This window comes from Mus musculus, chromosome 9, assembly GCF_000001635.26.
Source record: "Mus musculus strain C57BL/6J chromosome 9, GRCm38.p6 C57BL/6J".
NCBI lineage: Eukaryota > Metazoa > Chordata > Mammalia > Rodentia > Muridae > Mus > Mus musculus.
In genome coordinates this window covers 59,461,327-59,485,977 of record NC_000075.6, presented here as the reverse complement: position 1 = coordinate 59,485,977, position 24,651 = coordinate 59,461,327, and the positions used below count along the sequence as shown (strand labels likewise).

Sequence of the window (24,651 nt, the reverse complement as noted above, 5' to 3'; positions counted from 1 at the left end):
TGAGGGGCCCCGCCACGCCATCTGGCCCCGGAGCCGGCTTAGGGAGCGGACCCAAGGCGGCCTGTGCGGCGCCGAAGAGCAGGCCAGGGCCTGGCTCGTCACGGGCCTGTGTGCCCTGCCGGCCGGTCGGGAGGTGCGCTTGGGCGGTGCTTCCCGGAGTCCTGGCATGGCGGAGGCCTGGGGCTGCCTGAGCGGCTATGGCCGGCAGTTCCTGCATGACTACGGCCGGAGGATGGGATACCGGGGCGGGCTAGAGGCGGGTGAGGTGGTGAGTGTGAAAGAGGTGTCAGAAAGAACCCGGCCCTTTTCTCAAGGTTTATCCCTAGCCCTTGAGTCTTTTGAGCAGTTTCAGATGGGATTAGGGCAGGCCCTTCAGAGCAGCTTTAGTGTATGATTGCTCCAAGTGGGCACCGGCTAATAAAGAAATGGATCTCCTTGGCAGTCCTAAGTGGCTACTTAAAGGTGGGGGAAGGGAACTATTTCTCGGAAGAGGTGCTGATGGACCTTATTTTCTGATGGTGAGGCTTATGCCTACATTTTTGGGGGAGTGGGAGGAGTATGTTTTCTTTGGGACCTAACTGCTACTTCTTCCATTGGTAGCAAGTAACTTGATGGAAGCTGTTGGAATAGTTATTGCAGATCCCCTACCCACCCTTGCAGCTTCGGCAACAATAAAACACAGTGTTGTCTAATTGGACAAAACTCTATTGTGAATTAGAAAGTAGAGGCATTCCGGCTTCTGGACTCTATTCTCTGAAGGTTTCTGTTTCGTGCATAGAAGTTAAACTTGCTTCAGACCAGAAACTGCATCCTATTTAACGCTATATACATCCCGATTTTGTATTTTTGAGCTTTAGGAAATAAATTTACATTTGTTTGGGGGAAAAGTTGTTACAAATGGGATATGATTGGAAAGTAAAGATAACATAGGACCCGGTGGTGAAAGTCTGAAATTTCAGTTACTTAGAAGGTCGAGGCAGATGGATGGTGGCAAGTTCAAGGCCTACCTGGACTACAGAGTGAGCTCAAAGCTGTCCCGGGCAACTTGGTGAGATTCTCTCAAGATAGAGTAAAAAGAGGGCTGGAGATAATAACAGCTCAGTGGTAGAGCAAAAAGTTCGAGGCTCTAGGGTCAGCCTCGAAAAATGTTGGAAAAATGAAAAATCAGAGTGAAATCTTGATTCATTTTAACTTTTAGAAAATAGTAGCTACATGGAAGGAAACTACATATGAACAAGAAGTTACTCTTTTTTTTAAGCACATTGCTTCTTAACTTTAGAATGGACAGATTATCAGTGTTACTGCCTACTTGCTGACTTTCCATTATTAACATGTTTATGGTTTGATTCAGAAGGCACCGTTTTGCAGATTAAACCTTGTAGGCATTAAAGAATGTGTTTGGTGTAATGGAAAAATCTCATCTAGTGTTGTTGGTAGTGGAAACTCAATTTTCATTGTAGATGATGGTGCATTTTTCAATAAAAAAATAAATGGGAGGATTGTAGAAGTCAGTTAAGTTTCACTGCTCTAGTTTTTATATAATTAATTGAGATTTCTTTCTTTCATTTTTTTTTTTAAAGAAACAAAAAAATTGCATTAGCAAGGAATTTGGTTAAAACTTGAATTGCTTTTATTTACATGCAATTATATTAAATCATCAAACTTACCTAGCTTACTGGCATTAAAATTATGTTTTGAAATAAATCAAAGATATTCTCAAAAATAACTTTTTGACTTAAAAGTGTGTATTTTACTTTAGTTAAATCTCATCCAGTTTTGTCAGTTCTTAGATTTATCTCAGTTACCAGTCAGGTAGCTGTTATGCATGACATTATCCTTTCTTGTTTTAGATAAGAATGAATGCTGATGAACTACTAAGACCTATAAAAACTGGGGATTTTGGTGGGGGTAGGGGGGTAGTGTCGTACTTTTCCATATTTTCTTGATTTATTACTTTAGCATTTATGAGTAATACTGTTCTTAAGTAGCATTCATGAACACCCGAGCATGTATCCCTTGTTGAAAGTTTATAATTAGAAATACCAGTCAAGGCAAAGGTAGGATATATCCCAGACCATCATTCCTTGAGCTAGTATTCTTATACATCTAAACTAGGCTTGATTCTGTTTTAGGTTATTTAAATTCAAAGCATTGCTTGGATGTACAGGCACATTGTAAGAAAAAAAAAATCTCACAAGTAAAGAGAAACTTTACTAAGTAAGTTACCAAGAGACATCAAAATTTGAGCTGTAGCTAGTTTACTGGAACCTACATAGCCATACATATTTAAAAAAAACAAACAAAAACCAGAATGGTTTTGTGTAATTTGTTTTCAGTGGGGAGAAAAACCAGAAAGAATTTCTGAAGAACTTTCTCTAATAAATAACTACTCTTTTAAAGAACTTAGTGATTGCACATTAATTTGTATAGCCAATCTATTTACTGGCTTTTTATAGTTTTTAACTTAAAAGTATACATATCAGAGGTCAGACATAGAATATTTTCTTATTTCTTCGTGTAAGTCCACTTGTAGAATTAAAGTGAAAGGCTCATTTTCAAGGGATTGAGATGGTGTTAAGTGTTTTCAAGTTAAACTAGTTGCCTAATTGTTATCATATAGTCATTTAAAATTTTTGCTTTGAGGAGGGAGGCATATTGTTGCAGGCCTTTAATACCAACATTCTGGAGGGAGAGTCAGGTTAATCTCTGTAGTTGAGGCCAACCTGATCTATAATATATTGCTTTAGAGGACAGCCAGAGCTAGCTACATAGTGAGGCCCTATCTCAAAAAAACAAAACAAAAACAAAATCAAAACAGAAAACAACAACAACAAAACCCTTTTATATATAGTTCTGACTTTGAATTCTCCTGTAGTGTGACTCAGGGCCTGGCATATGCTAGGCAAGTATTCTATCCCTGAGCTATACCCAGGACTTAATATATTCATTATATGTATTTTTGAGACAGGAGTCTCACTGCACAGCTCAGGGCATCCTGGAACTCATGCTATATCATCATTCTGTTTATGACATAGCATGTATTTATACTTTCCCCTCTTTTCATGCTTTTTAATTTATTTCATTTGTGTTTTGAGATCAAATTTCCCTGTATTGCCAAGGCCTTTTCCTTTTCTTTTCGTTTCTCTTGGGCTCCAGTGATGGTCTTGCCTCAGCTTCTTGGGTTCCAGGACTACAAATGTGTCATACACATCAAGTGCTAACTACAACAGGGTGCACTCTCTGTTTTAGCTAGCTACTACTTTTTTTGTTTATTTGTATTTTTTTTAAAAAAATTAAAAAGGTCTTTATTTAAATTGTGTCTATGTGTGGGTATGTGGGTGCCTGCAGAGGCCAGAAGAGGGCGCTGGATCCCCAGAGCTGTAGTGTGACCCATGGTTGTGAGCTGCCCTTAGTAGATGGATGGTGGGAAGTGAACTCTTGTACTGCAAGAGGATCTGGTGTTATCTGCTAAACCATTCTCCAGCCACTCTTTTTGTTGTTGTTATTTTCCTTTTACATGTTAACTACATTAATATCTATAAACAGCTTAATTTTCCTATAAGGTGATGTAATAAGTAGAACAAGAATATGTTTAGGCTGCATTTGATGAATGCTACTTTTTGGATCAGGAAGTGATCATGCTTCTAATTTAAGCTGGCTGGATCCTACGGAACCCTTGATGATGGTAGCAGTCTTGATTGTTTTTAGTTCAAAGTCTAAAAGTTTTTTTTTTCTTCTTTTTTTTCCTTTTCTTTTTGTTTCTTTTGAGACAGGGTCTTTCTATGTATTATTCCTGGCTATTCTGGGAGTCTATGTAGACCAGGCTAGCCTTGAACTCAAGCGATCCACTTGCCTTTGATGCCCAGCTAACAGCCTGCTCTTTTGAGCAGTCAGGTAGACTTTTGCAATCATATAATTGAATTTTTTTCCAAAAATGTTCTTTTTTTCAACTTTAATTCAGGATAAATGTCTTACAGTGTGTAGCAGTAGATGACCAGGTAAATTGCTGGATAATATGGAAGTTTAGAACAAAGCTTGAAAGTTGTTCCTGAGCTTTTCTGGCAAGTCAACTTTTCAGAGCTTTACTTTGAAAACTTAAGTCTGGTTTTCAGGCTAAGATTTAGAGTTTAAATAAGGAGTGCCATATATTGTTAGAGGAGTTTTCCCATGTCATGTTTCAAAGTGCACACATTGTTCAGTAGCTGTTTTTCTTTCCTCTTGTTATCCGTTTTAAAGGGAGTTTCAGAAGTGACTTGATACACATATGCTTTGGCAAATATACACAAAACTGAAATATTAGTAATATTTCCTTAATATTGAGACGTTTTATTTAGCTAAAAATAGCTATAATTACTGACACTTTCCTCAGGCTTAATTAAAAAAAAATCATACTTCCAATTCAGATATTGTCAGTTCCAATTACTTGACAGTATATCTTTTAGGTATAATTTTTTTCTTTCTTTCTTTTTTTTTTTTTTTTTTTTTGACAGGGTTTCTCTGTGTAGCCCTGGATGTCTTGGAACTTACTCTGTAGACCAGGCTGGCCTCGAGCTCAGAAATCGCCTGCCTCTGCCTCCAAAGTGTTGGGATTAAAGGCATGCGCCAGCTGGCATAATTTTCTAATTTTAAGAAATGCTTAGTGTACTGATTCTAAATAGCTTGACAGTATGATTTTCTAATTTTTAAAAAAGCTAACTATAGAGGCAAGTATCTCCTGATTCTTAGCAAGACTTTACAACTAGAAGTCACTACCATGGGTGTTTCTCTTAGCACGGAGACATTGGGGCAGATACTTTTTTCTTTCTTTTGTGGGAGATAGGGGCAGCTCTACTTTGACTAACTTACCTAATCTTAACTATTAAGAGTCATCCTTCCTTCATTTTCCACATTTTCCACCATCCAGTTAGCCCAGGTCAGACTGATTTCCAGACCTTTTTTTCCAGTTTCTCTGAATAACTAATCCTAATTGTGGGCCTCTAATTTTATTTTGGCTCTTGACTCTAGATATTCAGTTCAACTGTCATACTGCTATCAAACACATGTAAAAGTTATTCTTTTGCCTAAAAGAGATTTTGTTGTTGTTGAAAGTATAGTTCATATTCCTTATGGCAGTCATAGTTTCCATTTTAGTATCTAATGTTTTTCCATCTCAACTGTTCTGTCCTAATCTCCCACAGCCCTGACTGCTGCAGTGCTTATAATTATAATACACTTAGAAAGTTTCTTGTTTCTATTCATGCTATTACTTCTTGTAATAACTTTTCTCTTAAACTGCTTAAGGATTTCTTTATCTTTCTCTGGGGTCTCTTTATTTACCTTTTCAGTGCTTCCTTGTTTGCTTAGTGCTTTATATGGATATTTTGTGTAGCCCACAAGAGCTTGTTATAGCCATCTCTATATCTAAGTCTTTCTACTTGACTAAATATGAGGGCTTTGATGGTGAAAGCTGAAACTCCTTGGTCTTTGTGTGCACAACATACAGCATACTTACATAGTCTGACAGAAAAATACTAGGGAAACATTTTGAAATGTTTCCTTATTTACCAGATAATCTGTAAACCAAAGGAAGCCAAATAAGATTTTTTTCAAGTACTAGTAAATTAATTTATGGTTTCTAAATGCTGCAAATGTGAATAGTTTAAGACTACAATGTTTAAATTCTAAGAGAGAAGCTTTTAATTTTTTGGATAGGTTTTGAGACAGGTTTTTGCTGTGTGTGGTTCTGGCTGTCCTCGAACTTGTTTGGAGACTGGGCTGACCTCAAACTCAGACCCACCTGATTCTGCTGGGATTAAAAGGGTATGGTACCATTCCTGGCTAAGAGGACAAGCTTTTAAAAGCCTCCTTATTTAATCTTTGGGGTGTTTTGTTTTGAGACTAGGTCTCACTATGTAGCTTGACTGGCCTGAAACTTGCTCTGTAGACCAGGCTAGCCTCAAACTCAGAGATCCGCCTCCCTCTGCTGGGATTAAAGGGGGGATGTGTTACCACTACTGGTTAAGAGTACAAACCTTTAAAAGCCCCTTAATTTAATCTTTCTTTTTTGCTACTAGATCTTACTATATTTCCCTGGCTGGCCTGAAACTTCCTGTGCAGACTAGACTGGCCTTGAATTCATAGAGATCTGTCTGTCTCTGCCCACTAAGAGCAAAGTTTAAAGGTGTGCATCACCATGTCTAGCCTAAAGGCCTTTTTAGATGTAACATTTATACTTGTGTGTCATTTCTTGGCTCTTTTTATGAACTGACATAATGGTATTACCAGTTGATTTATTCCAGTGTTGATTTTCAAAGAATTGTCCACAAAGAAGCTGTTTGACAAGGTGTTATTTCTCTTTATAAATGTTTTGACATTTATTCATGGTGTAGAAGCAGTGAGTAGATAAAACTTAAGGTACCTAGCAAGAGTTACTCTAATAAATTGGTAATTCATTATGTTCTTCCCCACCACACACACTTTCACTTATTAATGAGTCTAAGTTCAATACCAGTTCCTTCTGTTTTTTGAGACAGGGTCTTGCAATTGCATAGTCCAAGTTGGTCTGGAACTCATTATGTAGATCAGGATGCCTTAGAACTAGTTTCCCTCCCCTGCATGTAGCCTGTTAAGTGCTGGGGTCACAAGTGTGTATGCCACCATACTTGGCTTGCTAGTTTTATGTTGTAAATGCACATCTTCTCAGCTTGTGGGATAAAATGAGAGGTATGCATAAAATTCTTCTACAAACTAAAGTAGGATGATTATTTTAAATAAAAAAAATTGTGCTCAACTTTTGACTTATTAGCTAAATGCTGAAGGGGTAGCATTTTTACTTGGAAGATGTATTAAAAACTATGTCATTTAAATATTTATCACACATATTTTTCTTTAAACAGAATGTATTAGCTGTTTCAAGGAAAAGAGCTAAAACGTTGCTGAATTTGAGTTTTATTTGATTTACAATTTTGAGAATCTTTATTTGCCTTTGTGAAATAGCTTTCTTGTATTGGAAAACTATATAATAAAAATACATTACCATTTGGAAGATGCATAATGTTATGAACCAGTATTTCCAGAGATTGTTAGGAATGAGATAGAATTCTTAAAAAGGTTAATAACGTAATGTACTGACTTTTGGTGTTCTGGCTTTATAGTGAAATGACATGACCAGGAGATAATAGGGGCTTTCTTTCATTTTAATTATTGCAGTAGTACTACTCAGAAGAATTCTTGGTTTAATATAAGAGTCCATAAAACTTTTTCTAACTAGTTTTATTTTTCCTCCTTTTCTTCTGGGGCAGGAGGTGGGAACATTCAAGACAAATTCTGTCACTAAACTATATTTCAAACTTATAAAAAATAATTTTAAAGCCTGATATTTTAAAACTATTATGTTTGTTTTGCCTGTGTGTATGTCTGTGTAACACATGTCCAGGAATATCAGAGAGGGCTTTGCATCCCCTGGAACTTAAATTGAAAGATACAGTATCTAAAATTAAGCACTAATTAAGATGCATTTAATAGCACATTAGACAAAAGAGGTCAATAGAAATTATTCAAACTGAAGCATGGAGAAAAGGCCGATAGCAGGCCAATAAACCCAGAAGAACTAACAGAAAGTGCTAATATATGTGTGGCTAGAGCCTCAGAAGAACATAAGTAAAGGAGGATGGTAGAACTTCCAAAACTAATAAACATGCCCATAGTCAAAAGATCTGATGTTATCTCAGGAATAAATGCAAAGGAAATACTGACTGGGCTTATTAATGGAGTTTTTTTGACTTTTGAGGACGAGGAACAAAAAAAAATTTTTTTGAGATAGGGTCTCTTTATGAAGTGTTGGCTGTTGTCCTGAAACACTATGTAGGCCAGATTGGCCTCAAACTCGAAATGATCTGCCCATCTCTGCCTTGTGACTGCTGGAATTATAGATGTGTGCCACAATGCTCCTCTAAGGGAAGAAACAAGACAAAAACAAAAGCCCTCCACACCATTCTCACAGTGGAACCCAGAAAACAACAATCATTTTTTTGAGTATCTTGTGTGTGCATGTAGTGCCAGGGCCTTGCACTTGATAGGCTGACATTTTCCCCTGAGGTACATCTTTAGCCATGCTTGTTTGTTTTTTGAGAAAGTGGTTTTGTACTATAAATAGCTCAGACAAGCTTTAACTTGCTATTTAACCCAAGCTTGCCTTGAATTTGTGATTCTTATACCTCAGTACCCCAACAACCTTAAAATGCAAAGAACTTCCAAAAAAAAAAATCCAGCAAGTACATTTTAGGGACCTGGAGAGAAGGTTCAGTGGTTAAAATCACTGACTTCTCTTCCAGAGAGAAATACTTACAGCTTCCACTCTCAAATTTCTATTTGTTTTTGTTTGCTTCTTTGTTTTTGATTTGTTGAGACAGGGGTTCATTATATATCGCTCTGGTTGGCTTGGAACTTACAGTGATTCTCCTGCATCTGCCTACCAAATATTAGAATATATTGTCCCATGCCCGTCCTGCTATTTGATCCATTGATATAAACTGCAGTGTTCTACCGATGACTTCTCAGGTACTTTTGTGCTTTGCTCCATTTTAGACTACCTTGTGTTTATGCTTGTGAGTGCCATAGCATTATGTGGCGATCAGAGGACAACTTTGGAAATCAGTTTCTCCTTCAACCTTGTTGGGGTAGGTTCTTTTTTCCATACTTGAGGCTAGCTGGCCAGTGAGCTTTCCTAGGCAATTCTCCTGTCTCTGTCACTGGAGTACTGGGATTATATATGAATAGCACAATATCTTGCTTTTAAAAAAAGATTTATTATGTATACAATTTTCTACTTGCATGTATGCCTGCACACCAGAAGAGGGCACTAAATCTCTTTACAGATGGTTGTGAGCCACCATGTGCTTGCTGGGAATTGAACTCAGGACCTCTGGAAGAGCAGCTAGTGAGTGCTCTTAACCTTGGAGCCATCTCTCCAGCCCAACATCCTGCTTTTTTATGTACATTCCAGAGATCAAATTCAGGTCATCAGACTCAGTTTAGCCATACAGGTTATTTTTACAAGATTTCTAGGTACTAAGGATTGAACTTAGAGCATTATGCATGCTAGGCAAAGTGCACTGTCACTTGAAAAAACAGAAACAAAACCATTTTGTTTTATATTGAGTCAGGATCTCGTTGTACCTCCCACTGGTTGTGAAGTTATATGGCTGTGAATGCTCTTGCTTAGGCTCCTGCTTTCACTTCCCAAGTGCAGGGGTTATAGACATTTGATTTGCCTCCACACTTTATCTTTTTTTTTTTTAGCTTAAATTTTGAGACAGGGTCTCGGTACAATGCTTAGGGTGGCTTTGAGCTTGTGACCCTCCTGTCTCTGGCTCCTGAGAGCTGAGATCATAGCCCACACTTCCAAACTGCTTGAAGTTCCTAGATATGCAGGTGAAATTTAGTATGTCTAGTATGTGGATCAGCTGAGTCACTTCATACTGCCATTTTCTTTTTTTTTTTTTTTCCTTCTTGGATTTTGGTAATGTGATTCTGTCATTAGATATTTTATAGTGTGCCATATATTGTGTCTATAGTGCTTTAGAAATTCTATGTACTAAGACAGTAGATTTCCTTAAGAAAGGGCAATATTCTTCTCTAGGCTTGGTTCTTTTAGTGGAAGATGAGTACTTTAACCAGAAAGGCTAAGTGTCCTGTTGAACTTGTGTTCTAAAGAGTCTCTTCCCTAGAGTGTTCTGAGAGTCCCTTCCCTAGAGTTTCATATTTTTCCTTTTTTGTTTGTTTGCTTATTGTTGATTTTCAAGATAGAGTTTCTCTGAGTAGGCCTAGCTGTCCTGGAACTCACTTTGTAGACCAAGTTGTCTTGGAACTCAGAGATCCTCCTGCCTCTGTCATCCAAGTGCTGGGATTAAAGGTGATGTGCTACCATAGAGTTGTCCCATACTTTTTCATTATTACCTCTCTTAAATAATTGAAATTATCACTCATTATTTCAGAGATTGCACTTTTAGTGTTTTTAGGCCCTGTGTAGTCCTGAATCAGCAAATATCCTGAGAACAAAGGTAGACCATTTCTTGAGATACCTATTGAAATTCAACTTTATAAGAAACTACTTATTTATTCTGTGCCCTTCCTTCTTCTCTTCCCCCCTCCCATTGTTGTCGTGTGTGTGTGTGTGTGTGTGTGTGTGTGTGTGTGTGCGCATGTGTGTTTCTCTGTGTGACTCTGGCTATCCTGGAACTCACTCTGGACTAGGTTGGCCTCAAACTCAGATCTGCCTCCTGAGTGCTGGAATTAAAGGTGGGTGCCACCACTGCCTGGCTGTTATTGTTGCTCTAATAAATTGTTTAGTGGCTTAAAATACAAATTCATTATCTAGGAGTACTGAAAGTTAGAAATCTGAATTAGCTGTCAGTAGGCTAAAGCTCAGGGTGTCAGTAGCTTGTTTTTCTGGAAGATTAAGGGGAGAATATATTTTTTTGTCATTTTCCACTAATAGATAGCACCTATTCTTTGGCTTGAGACTTTCCTCCATCCTCCAGCATTAGAGCATCTTCAGACTTCTGATTCTGCCTTACTAAATGACTAACATGTCTGATATAGGATAATCTTACTTCAAGGTCAGCTACATATTAACTTTAGTTCTATTTGCAAGATTAATTTCCCTTTGCATTGTTATATAGTCTCAGATGCTGGGTGTTAGAATGTGAACACATTGGGGTGTAAGGTCAGATCTACCACTCCTTCTGTCAGCAGTATCTTGGGATAGATGGTCAAGTTGCTTGCTAGAAGTACTGAGAAAGGCCCCCTGTGTGTGGGGGTGGGGGTGGGGGGACGAGGGAGGGCACTGAGGATGTCACTTGCTTTGCCCATCTTTATCTGTGTGTGCCTAGTTTCTGTAGTTCTCTGTTTCTAGACTTGGTCTTGGTAGGTTTCCAAAGTTAAGAATCTTAGTATGCCACCCTATGCCTGGAACCTATACTTCTGGTTTGTGTTTATTTGATAAGTCAGTTGTAGGGCTATCATACATTGCTCTGCCTCTGAATTACACTCCCAGTCCCCTAAATGCTATTTTTACAAGGTGACAAATTCTGGTGTGGTTTAGTTTTTTTGAATATTGGCCCATTTTCTAAAAAGACCAGTAAGATTTTAGGAAAATAATATAGTCTTACTAGACACAGTTAGCAGTTGTTACAAGGCTCTTTTTAAAAATATTAAAAATTAGGGGTGTAATGAGAGCTCCGTCATTAATTAGAGTGGTCACCCTTTGAACTCGAGAACCTAGGTTTAATCCCTAGAACTAAAAAAAGCAGGACATAGTGGTGCATGCTTATAAACATGAAGTTGGGTGCATAAGGAGGTAGGGAAAGATCTGGAAGGAGTTGGGAGGGGAAAGATTATGACCAAAATGTATTGTATGAGATTCTCTAAATTCTAAAATAACAAAAAAATTTTGGAAAAAGAAAGTGAGCCCCAGACATGATGGTATTGTGTGCCTTTAATCCCAGCACTCAGAGTTCTAGACAATCAGGTTGATGTAATGAGACCCTGTCTCAAAAAGCAAGCAAATAAAAGAACCAAAAAAGAATAGATGCTATTTTGATATTTTATGGATAAGGAAGTTGGACATAAGAATAATTAAATGACTTGTAAAAGTTGTCATAAAATATCTTATGGCCAGGTAGTGGTGGTGCATGTCTGTAATCCCAACACTTTGGAGGCAGAGACAGAGAGGCAGAGGCAGAGGCAGGTGGATCTCTGAGTTTGATGCTGTCCTGGTTTATAGAGCAAGTTCTAGGATACTTAGGGATACATAGGGAAACAAAACAAATTGTTTTATACCAGTAAATAAAAACAGGTGTGAATCTTTTGTCTTGTATTGAAAAATTTTGCTTCATTAGAATTAACCCCTTTCTTTCCTGTGCCCATGAGACTGACTTGAATGGATTCTGAGTTGTAACTATTGCCATGTCCTATAAATAGACTAGAGTAAGAAGTCTATCCATTTAAGACTTTACATTTTATAACTAGGTATAATGTTATACGAAAGGATTTGGAGGCAGGAGGATTGCCACTTCAAAGATCATCTGGGGTATACAGTGAGTCAATCTGAGCTACACAGTGAAGGTTGTTAATATTATAGATTAGGGGTTTACTGTTTGCCTAGTATGATAAATACCTTGGGTTTAGTCTCTAGCACCACAAAAACCCAACTTGGCACGCAGACTTCCTCAAGAAAAATTCAAGCCAGCTGTGTGTAGGGTACATCCCTTTATCTCAGCACTCAAGGATCAGAGGCTGGAAGAAGATCTTTTACAAGTTCAAAGCCAGCCTAGTCTATATACTGCTTAACTCTAGGCCTGTCTACATGGTAAGACCTTGTCTTGAAAAGAAATAAACTTCAAGGCTAAATTTCGATTATAACATTTATTGGTTTGCTTTTCATTCCAGTGTAAGCGTCTGACCCAAAAGAGTTGTGACCCACAGACTGAGAAGCACTGGTAGTTAGTTATGGCAGGAGACCACCCAACTCCTTGGCTTTTGTCACACGTTTCTGGTAAAGCTGACCATTCATTTGTCCTTTCTGATATAAGTGACCTGATAACTCCCCATCTAACCACACAAATGACACCATTAAGGCTTTCATATGTAGATCATGATCCACAAAGCTCTGCATTCTCTAACAGAAGTAACAGAAGATAATGGAACAATTGCATCTTGACATTGTTATTGTTATGAGTATGCTAGACAGCATATCATTGCTTTCTCTTTCTTTACCTACCTCCCCTTCTTGTGTGAGTGTGACTACCACTAGTGAGGATCTGATCCAGAGCCTTGTGCATGTTAGCCAGAGAAACACTCTTTCTAAAGGGAGAACACTACTTTATTTAGACAGTGAGTGGAGTGATGCCTGTGTAGAAAGAAGTGAAATGTCTTCCTTTATCACTTGGCCTGTTTTTATTTTTTATTTTATGTGTATGAGTGTCCCGCTTGCATGGTATGTGTACCACATACTTGCCTGGTGCCCATAGAGATCAGAAGGCAATAGTTATCTAGAACTTGAGTTAGGAATGGTTGTAAACCAGTGTGAGTGCTGGAAATCTATTGGTCCTCAGCAATAGGAGCAAATGCTCTTAACGACTGAGTCATCTCTTTGGCCCTCTCTGCCATTGAACCTGAAGCTAAATAATTGGCCAGGCCTTCTTCTACTCCCTCCAGTCCTCTTGTTTCTGTCATTCAGTGCCAGGATTTAAAAGCAGGCTTCCATAAAAAGTGTGCTTTGGATCCACACTCAAGTAATCATATTTACATTGCAAACACTTTAACAACTGAGCCATCTGCCCAGGCCCAAGAGCAGACCTTTAGAGAAGTTGTTAAATGAACTTACTATTTAACTTTAAATGTTAAAAAAAAAATGCATTTATCTTTTATTCTACCCCTCATTGTTTCAGCTCTTTTTAAAAATTTGATCGACAGCCAGAGCTACACAGAGAAACACTGTCTCAAAAAAACAAAACAAAGGGGCTGGAGAAATGACTCAGGGGTTAAGAGGACCCAGGTTCAGTTTCAAGCACCTACATGATAGCTTCTAACTGTAATTCCAGCTCTAGAGGATCTGGCACCCTCACACAGACATACATGCAGGCAAAACACCAATGGACATAAAATAAGATTCTTAAAAACAAAAAAACAGGGAAACCAAAGTGAAGTATTTATTTAAGTGTGTTGAAAGTGAAGGATCTCCCTTTCTCCAGCGGCCGGGAAGATGGCGAACATTCAGACAGAGCGTGCTTACCAAAAGCAGCCTACGATCTTTCAAAACAAGAAGTGGGTTCTGCTGGGAGAAACCGGCAAGGAAAAACTCCCTCGGTACTACAAGAACATCAGTCTAGGCTTCAGGACGCCCAAAGAGGCCATCAAGGGCACCTACATAGACAAGAAATGCCCCTTCACTGGTAACGTCTCCATCTGTGGTCGGATCCTGTCTGGTGTCGTGACGAAGATGAAGATGCAGAGGACAGTCGTCATCCACCGGGACTATCTCCATTACATCTGAAAGTACAATCGCTTTGAGAAGTGTCACAAGAACATGTCTGCACCTGCCCCCCTGTTTCAGGGATGTACAGATCGGAGACATTGTCACAGTTGGAGAGTGCAGGCCCCTGAGCAAGACTGTGCGATTCAATGTGCTCAAGGTCACCAAGGCTGCTGGCACCAAGAAGCAGTTTCAGAAGTTCTAAGGGGACTCTGGCCAATGCCCTAGAACAAATAAAGTTATTTTCCAACGTACAAAAAAGAAAAAAAAAAAAGTGAAGGATGACACTAAGCTTACCTAATGTTAGATTCATATTGAAGTCTGTGTAAGTTTTGACTTGGCATGTAGCCATGTGAAAAAGATTGGAAGAGCTCTTCATGGTTATGATTAACTGTTTATTGAGTACTACTTTCCTGTCATGTGGTCCTGAGCTTATTCCTAAACCACCTCTGTGATTGAACTTCCATAGAAGTGAGCACACACTCAGTTTTGTCTCTGTAGTGTTAAAGTCTAAACGTGTAACTCTTCCCTGTAATAAGCTTAACACATAGGAGAATGCGATGCTTTAACCTATATCCAAGTAGGATTTGTGGGAGGGGGAGGTAGAGTCCAGAATAAAACTTTCTTTCTTACAAATTGTTGATTAGAAAGATTGTGCATTGGTGTTTGGTTTCATGCCTGTGTGTCTGCATTAGTTACATAAGGTAGAAAGGACACCAGACTAAGTTAAGTGTAAATTTGTTTATATCTTGTTGAAATTTTGGTGGGTTTTAACAGTAACCAGTGAATAAGTCATTTGTCTTGTGCAACTGTTTTGAGTTCTGTGTACTTCTGACTCTGCATTTATAAAAATAAAAGCAGTTGCTAGATAGTATTAACTAGGTAATTGAATTTCAAAAATGTTTTTATCTAATTTTGGATTCAAGCTAGATTAAGTGAAGAACATTGAAATTGCCATGCAAACTTTGTGAGTCAGGTTAATTTTTCTCTTTCTGTGTAACCAAAACATTCAAGAATTTTAATGCTGAAGATAGCATGACTCAGTTCTCCTTCATAGCCTCTGATTTAAGAATAAAATAAAATAAAATAAACTGGGCACAGTGGCTAATGCCTATAATCCTAATAGGAGCATTGCTCCTAGTTTGAGGTCAGCCTGGGCTAGATACTGAATTAGTGATAAGCCTGGAAACAGAATGAGATATGAGAGATTGGGGGAAGAAATGGACCTATCTAGCCAAACGAACAAGAGATAGAAGCCAGTTTTTAAAAAAATGATCACTATCTGAACATGGTGGTAGGTAGGGTTTTGTAGAGAGAACGTTTTTCCAGAAAGTGGTCAGGGAGTGGAGGGAGAGGAAAATAGAAATAATTAATAACTTACTAGACCGAAAAAGAGTAGGAGGTAGCAGAGAAAAGACTGATTAGTGGGGAGGGTGTTAAAATAACAGTAAGAAGCGCTGGTTATTGGGAAATAGAGTAATAGGAGATGGGCAGAGTCAATAAGTAGGCAGCACAACATGATTAGGACAGTGCTGTTGAGATAGGCTGTATGAGACAACTTGGACCATTCCAGCTCTGGAGGAACTAGTGCAGAAGCACCTGTTGGCTCCTGGTCATTAGTGAGAAATGATGAAATAATTTAGAACAAAACATAATTTTGGCTGGGCATGGTGGCGCATGCCTTTAATCCCAGCACTTGGGAGGCAGAGACAGGCAGATTTCTGAGTTCCAGGACAGCCTGGTCTACAGAGTGAGTTCCAGGACAGCCAGGACTACACCAAGAAACCCTGTCTCGAAAAAAAAACCCAACAAAACAAAACAAAACAAACAAACAAAAACCGTATTTTTGTTAGGCATTTACCATCTTGGCATCCTAAATTTAGTTTTCCAGCTTTTCTTTGTTCATCTGTGTAGTTTTTTATCAGTGCATTTTGATGAATTCTGTTTTCTTATCTGTAAAATAGTGTAACTGGAGGTTTAAGCAGCATTTTAATGAATTGCTACTGTGTTCCCTCACTGAAACATACCTGTTTGCTATCCATTGCAACCTCCTTGCTTTGCCAGTTTTCCTAGATAACTAGAACTAAATGGTAGCATTAGCTTGGCACAGTAGACTTCCTACTGTGTTATAATCATTTGTAAATGTCCAGAGTAGGCAAATTAGTAGAGAAAGAAAGTGTTAGGTCAGTAATTATCAGGGTCTTGATGGGAAGAATGGGAAAAAATAGCTAACTTTTTGAGTGATTAAGATATTCTGAAATTATGGTTGACATCTATGAATATAATCAAAACCACCAAACCATCTTACAGTTAAATTTTTGTGGTATGAGTCATAAAGATTACCAAAAATTTCTTCAGCTATCTAATAAGTTGGCTTGCTTTTGTGTGGTGGGAATTGAATTTACAGCTAGGCGAGCCTTCTCTAAGTTAATCCTTAGCCCCTTCATATCTTTATGGCTAAGATCATGTGCTGTATTTGGTTATTGTCTTACTCCAGAGCAAGAGATAGTCTAAGCTGGGTATGAAGGAATTCTACTGTGGAAGTGGTTATGTGAACTTTTTATTAACAGAATAAAAGAATGTCACAAGCTGATGTGTTTGCCATATTTAATGGGGCATTTGGGTAGACAAATTAAATCAAATTTGGGAAGTCTATGCCATAGAATTCATATGCTGTCTTTATTAGCTTTTGGATTGATGGAAGCTAGTAGTCTGCTAATTACAACTTTCTAATACATTCTAAAGATTTTACCTGATAGTCAAAAGGATATTAGGTCAGATACAGAGATGGGTGGTAAGTGGGTATTAAGGTTGTCTAAGATAATTGCCTTTTTTTTTTTTTTTTTGTCTGTAATGTTAGATTCTCCACAGTCAGGGAAGTTACTAGGCAGTCAGTAGAATTTTAACATGGTGAAACTTTTTTCAGGACTTGAGTTAATATCATACTTCTTTACCTGCTCCTGGTTTTAATGTATAAGGATAAAACCCTAAGAAATAGAAGGGTGAACAGAACCTTTCCTTTCTTAAATACGTAGCTTGGTGGTTTTATTTTAAGCTCATGTAAAAGTTGATTAAATTACTGCTTTGCCTATACACAAGCTTTTAGTGAAGACAGGTGAAATGGGCTTTTAGGGTGCAGTCTGAATAAAACTTTTATTAGTGTAATACTTGGACAGACTTAGCATTTTGAAGTATTAAGTAGAAGTCTCTTGAAATTTGATTATGAGTTTTAAGGATTTTAAAACGTCTAAACTTCTAAAAGTTCTAGTTCAGAGTTTTATATATAAGTGCTTCACTATTGTAATGTAATGGGTCCTGGTACCTCTACCATATACTGTAATTGAGCCTTCAAAGTAGTCTTACATAGGTGTGCTAGCAGTCCTACTTTATATAGAAAAACAAAATGTAGAATGGCAAATGCTGAATTATGAGTTTTATTTTGTCATTTATATACTCTATGAAGATATTAGTGTTGCATTATTTTCTGCATGTGGTAATTGATAAGATAGCTTTGGTATAGGAAGTTTAGATACAGTAATTGGTTGTGTATGAAGAGTCACCTCTATTTAAAGAAATGGGCAGGGTTACAAAAATGCCAGCTGTATCTGTTAATTGCTTTTGGCATTTAAAATACTGATGCATTATTGTTACATGTTACGTTGGTATTTTCCTGTACATGTGGGAAAGAATTTGTAATTAAGAATACTTTGAGGTTAGGGTATAGCTGAGGTTGCAGAATGCATGCACAAAGCCCTGGGTTCAGTTCTCAGTACTGCATAAAACTGAGAATGATGGCACACACCTATAATCCCAGTATTGGGGAGGAGGGGAGAGGAGGATCAGGGTTGGGGTCAGGCTTTGGGACATAAGAGGTGCAGTTTCAAAGGAATAAACTAGATTAAAAACAAGAAAACCAAAAAGAATAATTTATGGGAGGTTACAGACAGCAAGTTCAAGAACTTTTCTATAGACTCCTAGAGGCAGATACTTTTTTTCTAGTTTTGCCCTCCCCTTGATATGCCTTGATCTTAATTTATCAAGTCTGTGTCTCTGGCCTTTGCCGCTGTGGCCCATTGATCTGTCCATCTGTCTGTTACAGTGCATATTGGGTACTTCCAGAAGTTTGAATTCAGTGATGCAAAGGACAGGCGGGCTGCAGCAGCAAAGGTAGGACAGAATCATTAAAAAGACAAGTCATTAAAGGATCATTAAGTGCATACACACACGCTAGCAGAAAGTACTTCATTATTTAAAGGCCCAACATTTATTCTGTACATCTTAATGGGAAGTCTATTCTAGGAAAGCAAATTTAAACTTTGTCAAGAGCATGGATTTATTCTGTGTTGGGGGTACATCCATAGCATGTATGTATTTTGTAAGATTACTGAGTTAAGCCCTTATTTCATTTAAACAGAGGGCTACCACTTGACACTTAAAGACTAATTAAAAAGGTATTTACTACCATCTTTGCTAGAAATATTGAGTGATTAAAGATGATTTAATGGCGGATATTAGCATGAACAGACTAATTTTGGGCAGATTATATAGGTTCCTAATTTGGAAACAGGAGAAACAGGAAGGATGGATTGATTTTGTTTGTGTTTATGACAAAATGAATCTATATCTTGCAGGTTGTCCTTTGGTTAATGTCTTTGAGACACTTTAATGGGTTTTACTTAAATATTTGTAATAACTGATATGCTATCTGACAGTTGCAGTAGCAACTTCTGATTGTTTCAGCTGCTGCTTTTTAAATATCAGAATGAAAGAAAAATATCCTTTTTGTAGTGCCTTCCAAAGCCTAAGTTACTGATAAGTATTAGGAACTTAAGTTTTACCGATGGCTAAGGATGCAGTTCCAGTACAAGTTCCAGTACACCTTGAATACAGTGTTGGAGATGGTCCCCAGCACTCCAAAACACTTTTCCAAACAAAAACCATAAACTACATAGTATAGAAAGTTTGCTTATATTGTTGTAGTTGGCTGTAAAGTATGAAACTGTAGGGATAGTTGAATGATGATATTTGTGGTACTTTTCTGTTTTGTTTCTGAAAGGAAAGGGATTTGCTTTTTTTTCCCCCTACCCTGGAGAAATTAATACTGTTGCTTTTTATGACTTCCCAGAAAACAATGTGTATTCAGTCTTCAGTGGAGATTGTGTAGTTTTCCAAATGACTGTAAGCTGAAAATGTTAAATGTCCTTGATGTGAGGTTTAGTGCTAGAGGCTCCGTGGTGGTGGTAGTTAATATTGTAATGAACTTAACTGAGGAGATCTAGTGTGGAATCATTTTCAAGTGAAACTTTATGGCATACCATAGAGTGCTTTGAATTAACAGTTGCAAAATAAAGTTTGGATTTAAGATAGTATTATTTTGCATCTTTGTTAATTTTTTTTTTTTGCTTTTATATTTTACACTTCATTCTCTTCCAATTGTATTTTAGGTACTTCATAGTAAATCATAAGCCTTTATTTTTTAACATCTTTATTATATGGACATTGAAAAAAATCATCATGAATAAAGGATTTCTTGAAAAGCATCAGACTTAATAGCCCAAAGCAGAATAAATACAAATAGTTTGTGAATATTAGAAGCCTAGGGTCTACTCCTGGCTCTACCACTGTTAAACATAACATTTGTTTGTCATCTTTCCTTTCTTCAAAAATGTGTACTATGCAAGAAACCTAGAAAAGGGGAAAAATATGACAATAGAAGGATGGATGGCCTGTAGGGAAGAATAAGGACACTGTGTGGGAGAGGGATGAGAGGCAACATGGGGTATATATGATCCAAATACATCATGTGAATGTGTGAAGATAGTACAATGAAGTCCCTTACTTTGTACATCTAATTTACATTAATATGAATGAATGTCGTCGACTGGTGAGATACTTCAGTGGTAAAGACGTGAGGCACCGAGATTGATGACCACAATTTGATTCCTTAGGACTGATACAGTGAAGGAGAAAACTGGTTTCTCAGAAGTTGTCCTTTGACATGAGTGCTCTCTGTCCATAAGTAAATGTTTGTTAAAAAGAAAAGAAAAAGAAAGAAAAAAGTTGTGACAACATGGTACAACTTGATTATTTTATGTTCTTTTGAAAATTGATTCAAGATAAGAATAAAGCTGTGAATTTTCTAAATACTTTTAAACCAAATCTTCTAACTAAATCAACTTTAGACTCCAATTCTGTTTTAATGAATTTATTTTTTCCAGTACTGGTGATTGACTCTGACCTCATGCATGGTAGGCAGGTGCTCCCCCACTGAGCTCTGTCTTCAGTCCTGTTAGTACATTTTATTTCATAACTGAATGATTTAGGAAGAAAATACAATGAGTCATATTTGTGCTTATTCTTTTTGTTCAAATACCATTTTATTTCTGCAGATTTAGTTTTCACTTAAAGCATACTATAGATTATTATAGATTAAATTTTCTGTAAATTTATACTGTAGATTACAGTGTTATGTTAATTACCACACTCTTTTTCCTGTACACTGTGTATTGGTTTTTCATTTCATATTAGTCATTCTGTTACATATGTAAAATGTTTTCTTCTAATAAGTTTTATGAGTAAAGATGATCTTTTTTAAGTTGTATTTTTTTAAAGAGTAGCTAATTTAAAAAAATTTTTTTTTAAATTTTATTTAATTTTTATTTATATGAGTACAATGTCACTGTCTTCAGACACACCCCAGAAGAGGACATCAGATCCCATTACAGATGGTTGTGAGCTACCATGTGGTTGCTGGGAATTGAACTCAGGACCTCTGGAATAGCAGTCAGTGCTCTTAACCTCTGAGCCATCTCTCCAGCCCAAGTTGTGGTTTCTTTTTTTCTTTTTTTTTTTTTTTTTTAAGACTAAAGGTGAGTATGGTAGAACTTCAACGTTCTGGAGGCAGAGACAGGTAGCCTGCTGTATAGGGCAAGTTCCCAGGACAGCCAGGGCTACACAGTGAAATCTTGTCTCAAACAAAATTTTATTTTCTCTATAAAAATTTAACTGTGAAGCAATGGGAGTGTTAATCAACAGGGTCTATTTATGAACAATAAAAATTGAATGTCTTCTTGATATCAGAAGAGCTCAAGATTTTAACGTTCTGTATTTCATCATTAAGAACCAAATCACCAGGGCTGGAGAGATGGCTCAGTGGTTAAGAGCATTAACTGCTTTCCAGAGGAAAAAAAAGTTCAATTCCCAGAAACTATATGACGGATGGCTCACAACCATCTGCAATGAGGTCCAATGCTCTCTTCTGATGTGTCTGAAGACAGCTACAGTGTACTCATATAAATAAAATAAGTAAATCTTTTTTTTTTTAAAGGAGGACCAAATCACCTCCAGCATAAAGTGAGCTGAATAGCATAAAATTTGTATGTAACTTTTTCCTCTGAAGATGATGGCCTACTAAGAGAGGTTCTAATAAGGCTTGGAATGTTGAGTGCTACTTGTGCAAGCTCCTGAGTCTAATCAGGAAGTTGGCAGGAAGAAGGGGGGGTGTCTATTTTCATTCTCAATTACACATGCTACGTCAGTCCTTAAGCTGCCATTAAGCTACAACTTAGTTTCTAACTACTTAATAACAAAATTTCACAGTATCTATACCAACTTTTCACAAATTCATTTTAAAACCAATATCCTTGCCATAACATCAGGTAATATAGAATTCAATAATTAAAATCACTGAGAAATGGTTCATTGGCTAAAAGTACTTGCTGCTCTTGCAGAGGATCTGGGTTTAGTTCCCAGCATCTATATGGTGACTCACACCCAAGTACAGCTCTAGTTCCAGAGAATCCAATGCTCTCTTACGATCTCCGTGGGCTTCTGCACACACCTGGCACACATACACCAACACAGGCATGCACATATAAAGGTAAATATATGTACATATGTAGGTGTACATATGTATGCATATTATCTCATTAGGACTGGTTGAGCTTTAGCACTATTCTTTCTGAGGTCAGGCTGGGTTTTGTCCCTAGCACTCATAATCCAGTCAGTCCTAGAGGATTTGATACTCTTTTCTGGCCTTTGAAGGTTCCCAAGCTATGCAGTTTGCATATACTCACAGTCTCATGTAAGTATATAAACTAAAAAAAAAATTTCAAAAAAGATTCATGGCAAAGGAACACATAGCATATAGCCACTATATATTTTTAGGGTGTTTTTTAAAAACTCACCAAATTTGATTCAATTCATAACTGTTTTTGGATTATTTTAGTTAATACATGCATGGAATTTTATAACTAATAATACTGTAATGTCTAAATCTTTTTTAAAAATTTAATACATTACAAAAAATTGTGTATGTGTTTGGCTTGAACAACCTGAAGGAGTCAGCTCTTTTTTCCCTGTGATCCTAGGGACCAAACTTAAATTTGTTAGGCTTTGGCAGTAGGTGCTGCCAAACTAAGTAGTACCTGCTGAACTATCTTGCTGGACTAAGGTTTAAATCTTTGTCTTACTTCGGTCACCACTAGAGTTTTTTATTTGTTTGGTTTTGGTTGTTTTGCTCTTAAACTATATAACCCTGGCTGTCCTGGAGTTTATTATGTAGACCAGGCTGTCCTCAAACTAAAAGATTTGCCCACATCTACCTTCTAAGTGCTGGGATTAAAGACATGTACTGCCACTGCCCAGCTAAGAAATTATTTATTATATGTTATTTATAGATTGATAGCACTGACATCTCTTTGTAGATTTTTTTTTCTTAATTTAAAAATTTTTTTTGACATGTGTGCCAGAAGAGAAGGCATTGGATCCACTGGAGTTGGGGCTACAAGCTGCCATTATAAGCTGCCATGTGGGTTTTGGGAACTGAACCCAGGTCCTCTGTAAGATCAACAAGTGCTCTTGTTGAGCCATCTTAGAAACATCTTAATCATTGGTTAAACTTGTGACATTTTTCATGTGCATGTGCATGTGCGTGTATATACATCTGCTCACTCAAAGGCTAAAAGGTGGCGGTCAAGTTGCTTTTATTATCTGCATATAAGGCTTGAAGCTCTGTCTAGACTGGTTGTCCATCAAGCTCTCCATAATCTGTCCTGAAGAGCATGATCGTGCCTACTTTTCTGTTGGTGCTAGAGATCAAACTGAGGTCCTCATTATTGCTTAGCTAGCCTACACTCTTGCCCACTGAAGCCATCGGAGTCCTCATGGTTTTTTTCTAGAGGTTGAAATCTCTTTGATCTTCCAAACTTGAAATGACAGAAATCAGTTTTCTTCATGGACAGGTGAAGAACCACGGGGACCGTTGCCAGGTGTGTTTTCAAGTGTTTGTGCATCAGGGTCACATTTAGTTTGTGTGCACGTTTTAGTAAAGTTTCAAATTGCTATGGATCTGCTATTAGTATAGTCAGTTAAGCATTAAATTTTGATTTAAATCTCTAAAAATCGTGAAAGTCCTGTGTTGGAAAGCTCTTTGGGGAATCATCACAGTGGAGAGGATGTTCCTTTTAGCTTTCACCTTACCTTTGCCTTTCTTTTACTTTGGGGTAGCTTAGAAATGAATATCCAGCCGGGTGTGGTGGTGCACGCCTTTAATCCCAGCACTTGGGAGGCAGAGGCAGGTGGATTTCTGAGTTTGAGGCCAGACTGGTCTACAGAGTGAGTTCCAGGATAGCCAGGGCTATACAGAGAAACCCTGTCTCAAAAAACAAAAACAAAAACAAAAACAAAAACAATGAATATACAAATGGGAATTTTTAAAGTTCTTTTTGTCAGAATGAGGGTTGAGTCTTATAGCTTATTATATATCCTTTTTGCAAATATCCCTTCCTAGTGTCTCTTTATATTAATGGATGTTGTCTGCATTGTCATATTCTTCCTCTTCCCCCTCTTCCTGAATCCTTCACTCTTTTTCATCTCACTCGGTAGCCCAGTCTAACTTGGTACTGTCTGCATATACAGACTGGCCTCAATTTAGTGATTATCTTCCTGTCTTAGTCTCTTGGATGTTGGGATTACAGTGTAAAGCCATATACTTAGTGTCATGAGTTTTGATGAATTAAACTTTATCACTTTAGTCTTAGGGATTGTGCTTTGGATATTGTTCTAAGAACTATTTGCCTAACTCAAGATCATAAATATTTTCTCTTCGAATTTTATAATTTTGATTTTTTTTTATATATAGTAGCACACTTAAGGCCAGCTGGGGCTAAGTCCGACCATGTTTCAAAACAAAACAGATTTACCCATTTTCTTGTAAGTTTGGAGTAAGGGATTTGAGATAGTCTCATGTAGCTGAGTTTGGCTTTGAACTTCTATTCCTCTTGCTTGTTATGCTGTGATTACAGGAGCACATCATGATTATTGTTATTATTGTTAATTGTTATTATTATTTTAAGATTTATTTAATGTCACTGTCACTCTCTCTAGACACATAAGACAACAACGGGTCCCATTACAGATAGTTTTGAGCCACCATGTGGTTGTTGGGAATTGAACACAGGACCTCTGGAAGAACAGTCAGTGCTAGTGCTCTTAACTGAGCCATCTCTCCATTCAGTCCCTGGTTTATTATTCTTTTAATGGAATTTTGATGCGGTTGGATTCATATCTTTATTTGTTCTCTTTGTTCTCTATATAGATTTAACTCTTCCTTTGATGTGTTTACAATTTTTGGTTCG

General features: G+C 37.4%; 1 protein-coding gene, 1 long non-coding RNA gene and 1 pseudogene across 5 annotated transcripts in view; all 3 read left to right on the top strand.

Annotated features, from left to right (window-relative positions):
* Arih1 (ariadne RBR E3 ubiquitin protein ligase 1) overlaps positions 1-24,651 on the top strand; it is a 99,633-nt gene that overhangs the window by 2,209 nt on the left and 72,773 nt on the right. The window contains exons 1-2 of one of the 4 annotated variants that reach the window (XM_011242739.2): positions 6-8,657; positions 18,114-18,181. The exons of 2 other annotated variants lie outside the window; for them this stretch is intronic. In XM_011242739.2, the coding sequence (XP_011241041.1) occupies positions 8,603-8,657; positions 18,114-18,181 (123 nt within the window). In that variant the 5' untranslated portion in view covers positions 6-8,602. Of the gene's footprint in view, positions 1-5; positions 8,658-18,113; positions 18,182-24,651 lie in introns of those variants that run through there. One more of the 4 variants, XM_006511141.2, reaches the window with a different exon arrangement.
* Positions 4,237-8,233, top strand: Gm20199 (predicted gene, 20199). Its single transcript, NR_045640.1, has one exon. It is a non-coding gene; the product is annotated as a predicted gene, 20199 (long non-coding RNA).
* Positions 13,719-14,266, top strand: Rps11-ps1 (ribosomal protein S11, pseudogene 1; annotated as a pseudogene).